This window comes from Triturus cristatus, chromosome 7, assembly GCF_964204655.1.
Source record: "Triturus cristatus chromosome 7, aTriCri1.1, whole genome shotgun sequence".
NCBI lineage: Eukaryota > Metazoa > Chordata > Amphibia > Caudata > Salamandridae > Triturus > Triturus cristatus.
Genome location: NC_140590.1, coordinates 1,846,059,501 through 1,846,072,565, shown reverse-complemented (window position 1 = coordinate 1,846,072,565; position 13,065 = coordinate 1,846,059,501). Strand labels below are relative to the sequence as shown.

General features: G+C 48.1%; 1 protein-coding gene across 1 annotated transcript in view; it reads left to right on the top strand.

The window, feature by feature from the left end:
- LOC146813414 (C-type lectin domain family 10 member A-like) overlaps positions 1–13,065 on the top strand; it is a 168,090-nt gene that overhangs the window by 120,033 nt on the left and 34,992 nt on the right. The window contains exon 5 of the mRNA XM_085614761.1: positions 7,881–8,035. Within this exon, the coding sequence (XP_085470887.1) occupies positions 7,881–8,035 (155 nt within the window). The remainder of the gene's footprint in view (positions 1–7,880; positions 8,036–13,065) is intronic.

Here is a 13,065-nt window from a genome sequence, read left to right as displayed (position 1 = left end):
GTTGATAACGCGCTAACCGGGTGATAAATTCCAGAGTTAGCCGGCAATAAATATGCAAGCTCTAAGCGCGCTTTGCGATATTTATCGCCGGCCCTTGTTAATATGCCCCTAGGAGACTGAATTGCCAAATGAAATGTGATAACCTGTATCAATACCAGCTTCCCAGGTTGTCCAAATTGTGTGTTCCTACGAAAACATATTTTTCCTGGGTCTGATTAAGTTTATTGTGTTCGGACGTCTCTAACACCGATCTGTCCTCTGTCCCTTCAGACTCTGAAGGTTTCAGAAACCAACACTTAGGCCTAACATAACACCGTACATGGAATTTTTAAGTCAAAAATGTGTTCGCTTGTTGATCCGCGCCACCTTTAATGACTGCCTCTGTTGTGTTACAAATATATATTATATATGCGGCACTAACATAAACAAGCATTTACAATGCAATAGGGCTCGCAATTGCGAGATTTTGAGCTATTGGCATTGTAAATGGCAATGCCTTTTGAAAAAGTAACAGGTATTGTCATTTACAATGCCAATAGGTCGAACTTTAGCAAAAGCGAGACCTTTTGTATTGCAGAGCGCGGTGACCGTGAAGCGAGAGCATAAGGGATGAGGTGGGCCAAATGTGGGCGCTTATTTTTACTGAAAGGGACAGACAATCTGTTTCAAAAATAGATGTGGTGGGAAAGGGGTGAAAGAGGCACAGGGCATCGTCTACTATTCAGGGCTGCAGCTATCATTAGTGCAGCAGGTGCAATTGCATTGGGACCCAAGAGCATGAGGACCTCAATTGATCGAAGTAGTGTCTTTTGCCCATTTACATTTTTTATGTGTTTGCTCTTTTATATGTCTGACAATTAGTGTGGAATATGAGCCTTTGAAAAAGTGCCCCTGATATATCTCATAAGCCCCACCCCTGTGCTCAGCCCTAACCTTCCCAATGACCCAAGACTTTTTCAATACAGTTTTGGAGGGGTCTCTGACTAACAAAATATTTTAGGTAGGGGGGGTCAGAGCAAAAAAGTTTGAAGACCTCTGCAAAAGTCCCACTACCTGCACCTGGCGGCACTAAAGCACTTTACAGTCCGCCTTTATAACACATGATGAAAGATATACATTACCCTTTACCTGTAAAAACACACATCCACCTTCGCCACTGTACATGCTGCCAAATGTGTACCTTTCAAACCATTCGTGCTAAACTGTCCCTTAGCGCCTAATAACCATGAGCATAGACATTCGAAGCAGCCAATGACAATGCAGTCATGTACGTCTCAGTCGTAATGACGGCGAAGCGCGAAAAGCAGTGTGCAGGGGGCAACCAAAACCTAATATTAACAAAGAACAAACTACTAGTTCTGTTCAAGAATTGCAAGTGTAATCATACTGATGGTTTGCTAAACAAGCCATAGCATATCTCTGTCTTTAAGAACCTGTGGTGCATAGTGAGAGCCAAGAAAATATATAGCCTTGTAAATCGTGCAAAAAGCCTTTCACCATGTATGACATCATCTGGTGGTAAGTAGTAAGAGCGCGAAGGAGAGTCCTGTTAGTAGCAAACTCTTTACCAATCCCCTTTTCTTCTTTCTTGGTCTGGCGGAACTGTGCCATCGACAACCTTAAAACAAGTTCTAGGGCTGATCTCCAGAGCCCACAAAGTACATACACATATAAGTATATATTAAAGTATATACAAGAGGTTTCGAATGCTCGACCTAAAAAGGAGGCACTCTATATTGTGTAAAGTTTTGAGCAGGAGAATATCATTACACCACAGTTTTATCAATGAGATATGTTTCTTAAGAAGTGTACAAATATGACAACTGCCCTGTTGAGAGATCGGCAAGGGTATTTATATTGTGGATGGACTTGGAATGGCAGAAGTTGAACCTGAAGCTCAGTTTCCCTTCTTGTGAAGTCATTCACATGATAATAATGAAAGTCGACTTACAACTGCTCTTTGATGCAGGATACCCATCACTTGTGCCTCGGTACTACCTCTGCCCCCTGGGGAGGGCACGTCAGGTCCTCACACAGTGGTCAGTAAGGCTACATGGATTGTGCAGCAGATGTGTTTGCCAGACACATACATTCATTCATAAGTGGGTTCCATTCATCCTTGATATACGAAACTAGCTGACACCTTCTGTGTGAGCTGCAGGCAAGCAGCCCTGCAAGGAATAATGGAAAGTACCTTCCTCGCTCCAAGAGGGGGCGGCTCCTCAGAGCTCCGTTCGCGAGCAACAGCTCATCCTGACTTGTGAAACCCCCTGACAAAACAAGCCACTACTCACACAGAGATGGTGGGAAACTCCAGCACCCATTCCACAGAGTAGCTCGTGTCAGAGCTCGTTCCAGACAGAAACGTGCACGTGTTTGTCATGCTTCATTAATCAAACCCAGCTGCAGGACCGATATTATAATGCAGGTGAGATCATCTCCACTTCTCCCTGAGTGCAGGAGGGGGGTCCACCCGGCCACGTTCTCTTCCTCCTCTGCCTCATGCTCGCAGTTACAAGTGGGTCTGGTGCCTGAAGATGGATGCTGACTGCGGCAGCGCCAGCTCCTTAGCGCGGAATCGTGAAGGGATTTATTAGTGAACACCAGAGAGTTGCACTGGGATAGAAACGCGCTGCGCAGGAGAGACGCTGCGTCCAGCATCGCAGAATGGCAATTAATCATGCGCACTGATCTGTACTCCAACTATTTAATTCAGGACAGGTGAAGACTGCTATTCCGTGTGTTCGCTTCAGCGGATCCAGAGCTTCTGAATAGGATAAGGGAAAGAGAAGCGTCCAGAAATACCAGCCTTGGAGAGTCTAACAGGTGTTGGAAATGGGAAAGTTTTAAATGGAAAAAGAAACTGACACGCTGTCAGCGTATTTGCTTCAATCTGCGTCTCTCTTGCTAGCTCCCTCATCAGGCAGAAGCGACAAGCTCGGGAGCGAGAAAAGTCCAACGCAGGCAAATGTGTCAGCAGCCCCAGTAAAAGCAAGGGGGCTTTTAGCATAAACGGTGACGCCAGCCAATGGAAATGAGGGGCAGAGCTTCAAGTCCCCTTCTGAATTCTGCTCTCTTACAATATCTCTCGCCCAGCGAGCAGCGCTTTGCACTGCAACGCCAGGTGAGACCTAAAAAACGGACAAGTACAGCAAATGTAAAGCGGTGGCAGCACTGCAGTTTGAGGTCAGTGGGGCGCAGCAAATTACCCACTGTACATTTGTGCGCTGCGGGTAGAGTGGGACCCTCTTCCCCCTGAGCAGCTCCCACCGGTACTTGCTAGTATGGCAGCAGAGCCTCTAGGTAGAGCGAGGGGGTCCCCAACCCCTGCAGAAATGGAAAATGATTTGAAAGTGTAGCTGATGGCGGAGTGCGAGCGGGTAGCAAGCTGAAAACTATTTCATGGACTCTCTTTTATCTCTTTTACAAGCATCATAAAGCCCTGATAATATGAATGTGCTAGTGACGTGATGTTTCAGGCACAGGCTCTCTTAACCATATACAATTACTAGGGCTGGTATACACAAGCATGTTCAGCAAGCAGATGACTAACCGTGCCCCAGCCCTTCAAAGGCATTTGTAACTTTTCCTGTTTTCTGCAGATGCTAACAAGTCTCTGTTTAACAGTTGCGCTCTAGTGAGTGAGTTGGGGACCCAGCTTTTATAAACAGCGATCCCCACTTGACCTCGTTGTGTGAAGATCACATTCCATGCTTGCAACTCACTTGCAGTAATAACATATTAAAATGGAGTGTGGACTCCCTGCACTATTGTGTGCTGTTAAAAAAATTAGCCCTCTGATGAAAAATGCAAACAGCTTTGTGTGAAAGCCGCAACTTATCCATAGACACCCCTGCACCCGTGTTTCTCTCTCTCCTTGACCTCTTTGCACTGTCAATAGTAATCTCCTTCCCTGCTTTGGGCGTACTTTTCTTTATTTTCACTTTCACAAATCAAACGTATACCTGATGAAATTCTACCCCTACATGCGCTCTATCTTTTCTTTGGCGCTGCATCTCCCTTTTCCTTTCCATCGCTAGCGTCAAGTCACAGCAGTCTGTGAGCCCCGCAATAACCATGGTGTTCCTGCTTACATTTCACATGCTTTACTTCAACTTGCATTTCCTACAAGTGGTTTTCTTTTTAGAATCTTAATACTTTTTTTTTTCTTTACAGGCAGCATAGTTAGTCTTATCTCCTCTCCCTCATAACCTATTTCCTATTTATTTGTTCGCCTGTGCCCCAAGGTCATACCAATGGTAATAGCTCTATGCAAATATGATCACTCCACTGCAAACCCCCCAAAAAACTACAAGTAAAAAACATTGTTATTTTGAACTGCAATAGCTCTAGCAAATGCAAGACCGATTGCATTGCAAATGCTTGTTTTTTTGCCCTTCATCTGATTTATTTTTGGGGATTTGATTTACTACTCAAAAAGGTGATTGCCATCTTTAAATAGTAAATTGAACTTACACACAAAAAACTCAAAATGACTAGTGGTGCACTAGGGTGCGTGCACACATTGTTACTTCACAGCACATGCAATGGGAGCCATCTTGCATTCTCTTAGTAGGGGAAAACCCGATCCAAGATGGCCACGTATGCATCATGATGCATGTGACTTTGTAGCAACACACACAAGGCCATCTTGGAATAGAGTTTATCATGCAAAAAAGCATTCCAAGAGAGCTCCAGTGTGTGGTATGTATCATGATGCACCAGTGGCCATTTTGAAATATACTTAACTATTTGCTTTTTCTTGAAAACTGCTTTACAAACAAGCATAAGCAAAGGCAATAGCTTGTTACTTGCATTATAATGGGTATTCCTATTGGTTTGACCAATGCTTCTTTTTTGGTTTCGGATGAGATGGACTTCAAATGAAAACTACACCTGAGACATTGACTTTCTGTTGCTATATTGTTCAGGCCTTGATTTTATATTCCCTTTCATTAAGGGCGCCCTACAAACTCCATTTCAAACCTAACCATTGTCTCACTGAGCTCCTTTACAACAATTTGTAACTGATGAGTTAAGGGTCTTCCCTAAAACATTTTTACTTTCTATTGAAATATTATTATTATTAGTGCTAGGACGGAAGTTCCTTTATAGACCACCAAAAGCTTACTGTAAGTTTAAATTCCTGAAAACCACTACATAGCTAAGAGTAATAACACATCTCCTAAAAGACAATTTACAAAGCGCCTTAGCCCAGCATAATATCTGAAGGGAAAATAATGTTTTTCTTTTTATTATTACATATAGGTTGTGCATTCTTGGTTTGAAATATGTACAGCTATTGTGGCTATGCCAACGCGCCGTCTGCTGTAGGACCGCTAAAGCTGGTGTGCCCGCCTGTCAGACTAGGAGTTCAATACTGGTCTGGTGGACGGTGCGGCGGCGGTCTGACTGCGGTGGTCTGTTAGGCTCATAGAAGAGCCTAACATGCTGACCGCCACCATCAAAGTGCCGACTGCACCTTCCTGCACGGTGTGGTATACATGCCACACTGTGCAGGAACTGGGGATGCAAATCCATGTGGGCACTACAAGTGCCTCCCCACATGCACCCCTCGGCTCAGGAGCAGTAGGGGGTCCTATTATGGCTGCTTTGTTGCCTCTGCGCCACCCTTTTTGTGACGGGTTACCAGCCTTGAACGGGGAGGTGGAAAGCCAACTAGTAATATACTCAGTGGTGCCACAGCTGCACCACCGGCATATTACAGCTCTCTGACCACTGCGTGACTGCCACAAGATCATGGACACACGGCAGACACAGTGATCTTGTGGTGGTCCGACCGACCCACTTGGAATAGTATGGCCGGGCCTGCAGTGTGGTGGTGGTCTGACCGCCACCACAAGTACGGCGGTCCAAGGTCCTATGGACCACTGTACTCATAATAAGGCCCTAAGTATACTTTAAGTCTGAATACACTGAAGCCACATAGGCTTATCTTTAGGCATCTGTCATTTACTAGGTAAATTTGAATAAAATGTGGCCTACTGCCTATGAAAACTGAAATACTAGGTACTCACCAGTTCGGAACTAGGAGATAGGTATGTAGAGATACACGGTTCTCTGCTTCAATTATATTTTTATGGTATATTTACTACACTATTCCCTGAACTTTCACAATGTTTCTCTTACATTTTCTCGCTCATCCGTGTGCTTTACACTTGCTTCCCACGAGAGTACCTGACGAAGTAAGTTAGACCACTATCTATTAACCGATAACTGGACTCGGGTTCATGAACTTTTATTAGCAGGACTATTATTTTACAGCCTTGAGTAAGTCCCAGGCACAACAGGTCTGAGGGCTAAACAAGTGTTGCTGAGTCACAACAATGCTGCAAATATTTACAGAGAGCCCATGTATCAAGCAAAAGAGAAAGAAGAATGAAATTAAGCTTTTATACCATTACAGCTTTACCACATTTTATAGCTTCGGAATATATTTAAATGTGTGCATCTAAATTACACATTTTCTAACTATTCTAGGAACCGTGGACCCCCTTTAGCTTTAGGAAAATGACACCAGTGTAGGTATAGTAATAAACAGCGAGTTTTAATAATTGCGTTCGATGCGCAAAAGAAATGTGTTATGGTTTTACCCGCTGATACTTGCAGTCATGAATTGGTAATGGGATAAACAGGACTACATATATCAAAATGCAAAGGAAACCCTCATTGGGCTCAGGTACTTGGGCATGGCTTTGGGGCAGGGGAGTCCTTGGAATCCCACATCTTTTACCACTGATCCTGGAGTGGGACAAGGACCCCCCAAAGAGGGAAAGGGGCTGGCAGTGGGGCCCCACAGCAGTGTCTGGCTCTTGGTCAAAGAGAATTTAAAATTTGGAAGCATTACCTTTAGGAAAGTTGCTATTGCATTTTATAGAATTGCACATTCTACAATTCTGTTCTAATAGGAGCATCCATGTATTTATTTCAGTGTTTTATTGAGCAGGTACACAACGCAAGGCTATCTGAGCACTGCACATAGCACAAGTGAATAATTCATAAATCCTGAGTGTAACGTAAGGTGGTGCTTACTTACACTATGTACACTATGTTACTTACACTATGTAACATCAGTGAGAATGAATGTATGAGCCTCAGTCCATCTTTGGTTGACTGGGTTGTGGTCGGGCTTAAAGACTTACATATTTCTTGATCAGAAATGGTTTTCCGTTTCTCTTGAAGATGACCGCGGCAACGTTTGTGCAAATCTCTGACAGAAGGTTCCAGACTCTGGGAGCATTTCCTGAAAAGGATCGAGCGTGCAATCTTTCTTTCTTGATTTTTGGTGCTTCCAGTAGCAACCAGTCAGATCTAAGTAGCAAGTATGCCCCCCCCCCCCAGTTAGTCAGTTATTTTGCTAGGTACTTCAGAGAGCCATAGTGCAGTGCTTTGTGGGTAATGCATGCAGTCTTGAAGACACCACATGGTTGGGCAGGGAGTCAGTCGAGTGTGGAAGTGTGAGAGTGATGTGATTGTTCGGTTGGGTTCCTGAGACAAGCCCAGCTCCTGCATTGAGTGTGGCCTTCACAGGACCAATTAAGTTTGGCCCCGGTGATAGTTGTGTTTCCAAAGTCCAATCTGCAAATGAGGCGCGCCTCAACCACCTTTGTAAGGCCGTTTTCAGGAATGGATGGCTTGACTTTTTTTTATTAGTCTTAGGTTGTGCGTTGTTGTTTCGTTTGTGGCGTTGATAGGGGTCTCATGTTGAGGTTCTTCTCTTGGGTTATTCTTAGTGATTTAGTGCAATGATTGGTTCTTGAGGTGCCGTTGAGTGCATCCAGGTGGGAACTCCCACTACTGGAGTTCACTTCAAAAATGGCAAAAAACGTGTGATAAATCCGCCTGTGTTCTTGTTGCAGAACAAATGAAATGCAAGCTCTGCCCTCAGAACTGGGTCTACAATGAGGAGAAGTGTTATTACATCTCTCAAGAGGAAGCTACTTGGGATGAAAGCAGAAGCCACTGCACTTCAAAGAGGTCTGAACTGGCGGTGATTGAGACGGAGGGTGGAAAGGTAAGTGGTGGAGCAGTATTAGCACATGAATACTGGGTAAGTGCGGGAGTAGGAATGTCACATCAATCCTAGGTTTGAATCTAGACTTCTCCTCCTCCTCGGAGAATGAGTAAATATGAGAGACTAAGGGCAAACAGTAGGTATTAGAAAGGGAAATGTCCATGGCATGTGCAGGAAGCTTGACGTTACACAGTGAATGTAGACAGCGTATCCTCAGTCCCTTTATGAATACATCCATTGGTGGGCCAGATAGTTAACAATAAGTGTCAAATTGATTTAATTGGATAATAAGTGTTAAAGGGTGGCAGTGGCAGCTGCCACCAATTTAAACCAGTAGGGCGGGGGGGGAGAGAAGTTGGCAAATAAAAAAATAAATTAAAAAATCACCTGCCGCTCTGCTCCCGCTGCCTCAATTCTCCTACTCCTCTCGTCCCGGAAGAGGGTGGGCCTAAAGGCGCAGGCTCCCCACCCAATCCAGATGCTGCTCTATAACATGAGAGCAGCACCAGGACTGGTCTGAGAGGACTTGTTTGCCGCTCAGACAGGGCCTGGGAGACTGTGGGGTTTCTCCAACCCGGCTGTACAATACAGCTGGGTTGGAGTATGTTCGGCCAGCCTAAGATGGCAGGCCAAACACACATGTGTACTTCTAAGTGCACAGTACTCCTCACTGCCGTGGCCCGACTGTCTGACGTAAGTAGCTCAGACAGATAAATAAAACGATAATAACAATGTGTTACTGTCATTTTATTTATCATCTGCTGGCAGTGGGTCAACGTTCCTCCGCCATTATGGAGGAGCCGCCCCTGAAGGATGGGCAGAGTTATACAATTCTGCCTAAACACTTGTTTTTACACTTTTTCACAATTCACAAAACAGGTGTAATTATATGCTAGGGATGCCATGGCCGATGCAGACACAGGTTTCCAGCATACCCTCGCACTTGTCAGGTGACTTTTTTAAGGCTGTCTGTGGCCCCTGTACATAACTCTACATGGTGTGCAGCTCCACATAGTTGGATTGGCAGTTGTATGTGCAGACCGCATTCTTGTTTCTCCACAGGGATCACATTTTCCCCCTTGTGAAAACCCTTTCCCTTCACCACCATCAAATCGGAGGTGATCTGGCCGGCTGGCGGAAGTGCAACTCAGAAAATAGAAAGCAATGGAGGTGGTGGCCAGGATGAGTGGGAGGGACTTAAAATCATCATCATCGATAGAGCTGAACCCTCCTGTCCTGGACTCACATCCTGATCATCACTCTGATGCCTCAGAGGGTTTGAGCCTAGAACTAACCGGGATAACACCGAAATAAGCAGATGAGATCATCTGAGTCCTGTGAAGTACTGGTAATGGGTTGGGGCTTGATATGCCATGATGTCTGTGCTAAATGTCATAGACCGTGCATAAATACTGCAAGGAACAGAGACTACTAAACTAAACTAATAATCTATTATGATTCATGCTAGAGGAGGGTCTGATAGGGTTTATTGGCCAGTTTATGGTGTGAGGAACTCTCGCGTCTAGTCACGTTCCATTGTGCAGTTTGGATGTGTGGTGTTAATCTGCTTGTCCTGGGGAAGAGGAGTTGAGGTATTGAGTTCTGGATGAGAAGTTGGGGAGTGTGGAGTTGAGGTATTGAGTTCTGGATGAGAAGTTGGGGAGTGTTGAGTCATGCAGCAATGTATATTATATTCATCTTGTGCCTATGGAGACCTCGTCCCATAAAACTGAGGCGATGCAGATTGTTAACCCTTTTCCCTGATGCCAGAAATAATAGAACAAGGATTATACAGATGCTTGTCTTGGAACATCAGAGGAATGCATACCATGTCAAAGAGGTACAAAGTATACTCATACCTGGGGGGCGCTAGGTGGCGCACGGCGGAATGGCTGCCTCTGGGTGAAGCTCCCGCTGCTCAGCGCTGAAATCCTGAAGTAATCCTCCCTGAACGTCGCAAATCCTGTCATAACGGGTCTCGGTGGATGCACTGCTGTCTCTGCCACCGATTGCGACCCTCGTGGATCTAGGCGACCCGGCGTCTGCTAGATGTAAGGCTGCTGTCGCTGCCGCCGACTGGCGTGAGATCCTCGCTGGTGCCGGAGCCGGGTGGTGACCGCTACGCGAGGCCGGTGCTGCACACGTGGGCGGAGAGGCCCGGCTGCGTCCTCTGGGTCCCGGATAATCGGACCTGCATCGGAGGCGCTGAGGGTCCGCGGAACCCTTCCTGAAGCCTGTACCCGGGGAAACCACAGGCGTTGTGACATTGGGCGAGCTGAATACACACAGCAGACATCGAAGGTGAGGATGCGAGTTTCCTGCCCGGGGACGGAGTACGGCGCGAAGCGGCCCTCCCTGACCCGCCCCGTTGTGACCGGCTGTCTCCTGCTGGCCCTGGCGGCCTGCCTGTCCGGCCAGAGGCCGAGTGCTGGTGCCTAAAGGAGGAGGCTGAAGCCGCGCTGCCCCTGTCTGGAGGACGTTAGTGCTGCGACCGAGGGGCCCGCGTCGGCGCCCGCGAGGGGGTCCTGCCTGGACTGAGGCGGTTGCTGCTTGCCTGGGGGCACTGGTCGGAGGGTCGCGCTCCTCCCTTGCTGGGCCCGGGCGGTGCCGCGGCGGAGGTAGGAGGCCTGCCGTGTGATCTGGGGAGCCCTGACTTGTGTCGCCCGGATCCTGCCTCCCCCTCTTTGGCTGCCGGCGGCTGTGGGTGCGGAGGTCATACTCGCTCCCAATATCGTGATGGAGGATGGCCTGCTGAAGAAGTGCGTGGTCTGACCGAGCGATTGGGGCTGATTCCAGGCGCGGGGACCGGAGACGAATGTCGCCCTAGCGATACCGCGGAGAAGATCCGATTGCCCTGTGGTGGTGCTCATTGGGGTGCGGACGGACTGCCTCATATTCCTGCGCCCCGGATACACTGGGTCGTGTGTTTCCGACTTCGCGCCTGCAGTGGTCTACCTGTAGAGACTGACATGGGGAAGCCGGACAGCCGTCAGCCTCGCCTCACCTTTGAGGCAAAAAAGTCCACTAAATCCCAGCCCGGGGAGGACGCGGGAGGGTCGGCCCAATCAGCCGCTCCGCCGGCAGACGATGTCAAATCTATTCTACTGGACATGAGGCAGAGTCTGGCGACTATCGTGGACAAAATGGACTCTATGCAGTCACGTATGGACTCCATAGTCCACAAGGTGGATAGCCATGGTGAACGCCTCACAGAGACGGAGCGGCGTATTTCGGATTCAGAAGACCGAACGACACAATTATCGGCTACGGTGACACGTATGGATAAAGTCCTCCGAGTAATAGCAGCCAAGAACGAGGAGTTGGAGGCGCGTAGTCGCAGAAATAACATACGCATCATTGGCGTACCGGAGTCAACCCACACGGGTAAGATGGAGGTCTATGTGGAAGGCTTGCTGCGAGCAGTGGTGGGCACGGATTCCCTCTCTCCTCAGTTCATTGTCGAGAGGACGCATAGATCGCTGGCTTCGAGGCCGCTGCCGGGGGCTCCTCCCCGCCCCATCATCGCTCGCCTGCTGAACTTTCGAGACCGCGACGCAGCCCTTCGGACGGCGAGGGAACAGAGGACCCTATCCTATGATGGTAACTCCTTCACTATATTCCCGGACTTCACCCCCGTGGTCCAAGAAGAACGAAAGAAGTTCATTGTAGTCAAGCAAAAACTGCGGGCTGCACAAATTGACTATGCGCTATTATACCCAGCCCGCTTGCGCATCACACATCAGGGGAAACAAACCTTCTGCACGAGTCCTCAACAAGCAGAGGAATTCCTGAAACGTGTCAAGAAGCGCGAACTGGAGCGCCCCTCCACGCCGTCCTCGGACTGATGGTGCTGAGCCACCATTGTGCAACGCCGGGACCGGATGCTCAGTGACTGGTAGGTTGGTGCGAGTGAACGCTGATACGAAACTTGATATGATGGCCTGCGAGCCTGCCTGAACTGTATTGGGGGGCAGTCATCGGAGTCCTGCTCCTACTCCCGGCGCGTCAGACTTTCAGGACATTATGCTTTGCTGGGCACCCTCTGTCCATGGAGAGGACTCGGTTATCTACTGGGTATGCTCTAATGGCTCAGGGGGATACAGTGTCTCCACCTAGATTGCGCCCTCAAGGGTATCACCCCATTGTTCTTTCACGGTTATATGTTGATCCCTTATGGTACTTGCTATGGGGGAGTTTTGTGGGGGGGTGGGGGGCAGGGGGTTGATCCAGATGGCATGATTGGGATGCTGCTGTGGGTGGGTGGGGGGAGAAGGGGGGTGTTGGGGAGTTAAGGTATCTGATGGTTCTGACTGGCAGGAGGTGGCGTTTGCATTGTTCTCTTTGCATCATTCAGGGGGCGGCGGGCGCATTGTGATGTGCTATTTGAATATGGCGATTTATAATGAGTGATCCGCCAACAGGTGGGGACTGTACTAGTCAGCTCACCTTCCTCACGTGGAATGTGAGGGGTTTGGGAAACCCTAGAAAGCGTAGGCAAATTCTGGCATACCTAGATAGACATCACATTGGGGTAGCGTTCCTTCAGGAGACACACCTCGACCCCTCCAGGCCCTCGCTGTTTGCATCGCGTTGGGCCGGTCATCGTGCTTTTTCCTCATATTCCACCTACTCACGAGGTGTTGCAATCCTCGGAAGCATGCCCCCTTTGCGTACATAGGAGAGCGCACCAACAGAGAGGGCAGGTACTGTGTCATTTGGGGACGTCTGGGTATGGATACGCTAACTTTAGCTTGTTATTATGGCCCCAACTCGGATGATCCGCATTGCCTCCAGGCGCTTTGGACTGAGATTCTGAGTATTGGCTCCACGTATCTAGTGTGGGGGGGAGACTTCAACATAGTTGCTGACCCCATACAGGACAGAGCGAACCCTGGCCCTCAGCACTACTCCCGCTCCCAGGCGTATGTCCATGGCCTCCTCACTGATCGCCATCTGATAGACGCGTGGCGCCATAGACACCCTGCGACCCTTGAGGGTACACATTGGTCAGCTGCACATTCCACTTGGGC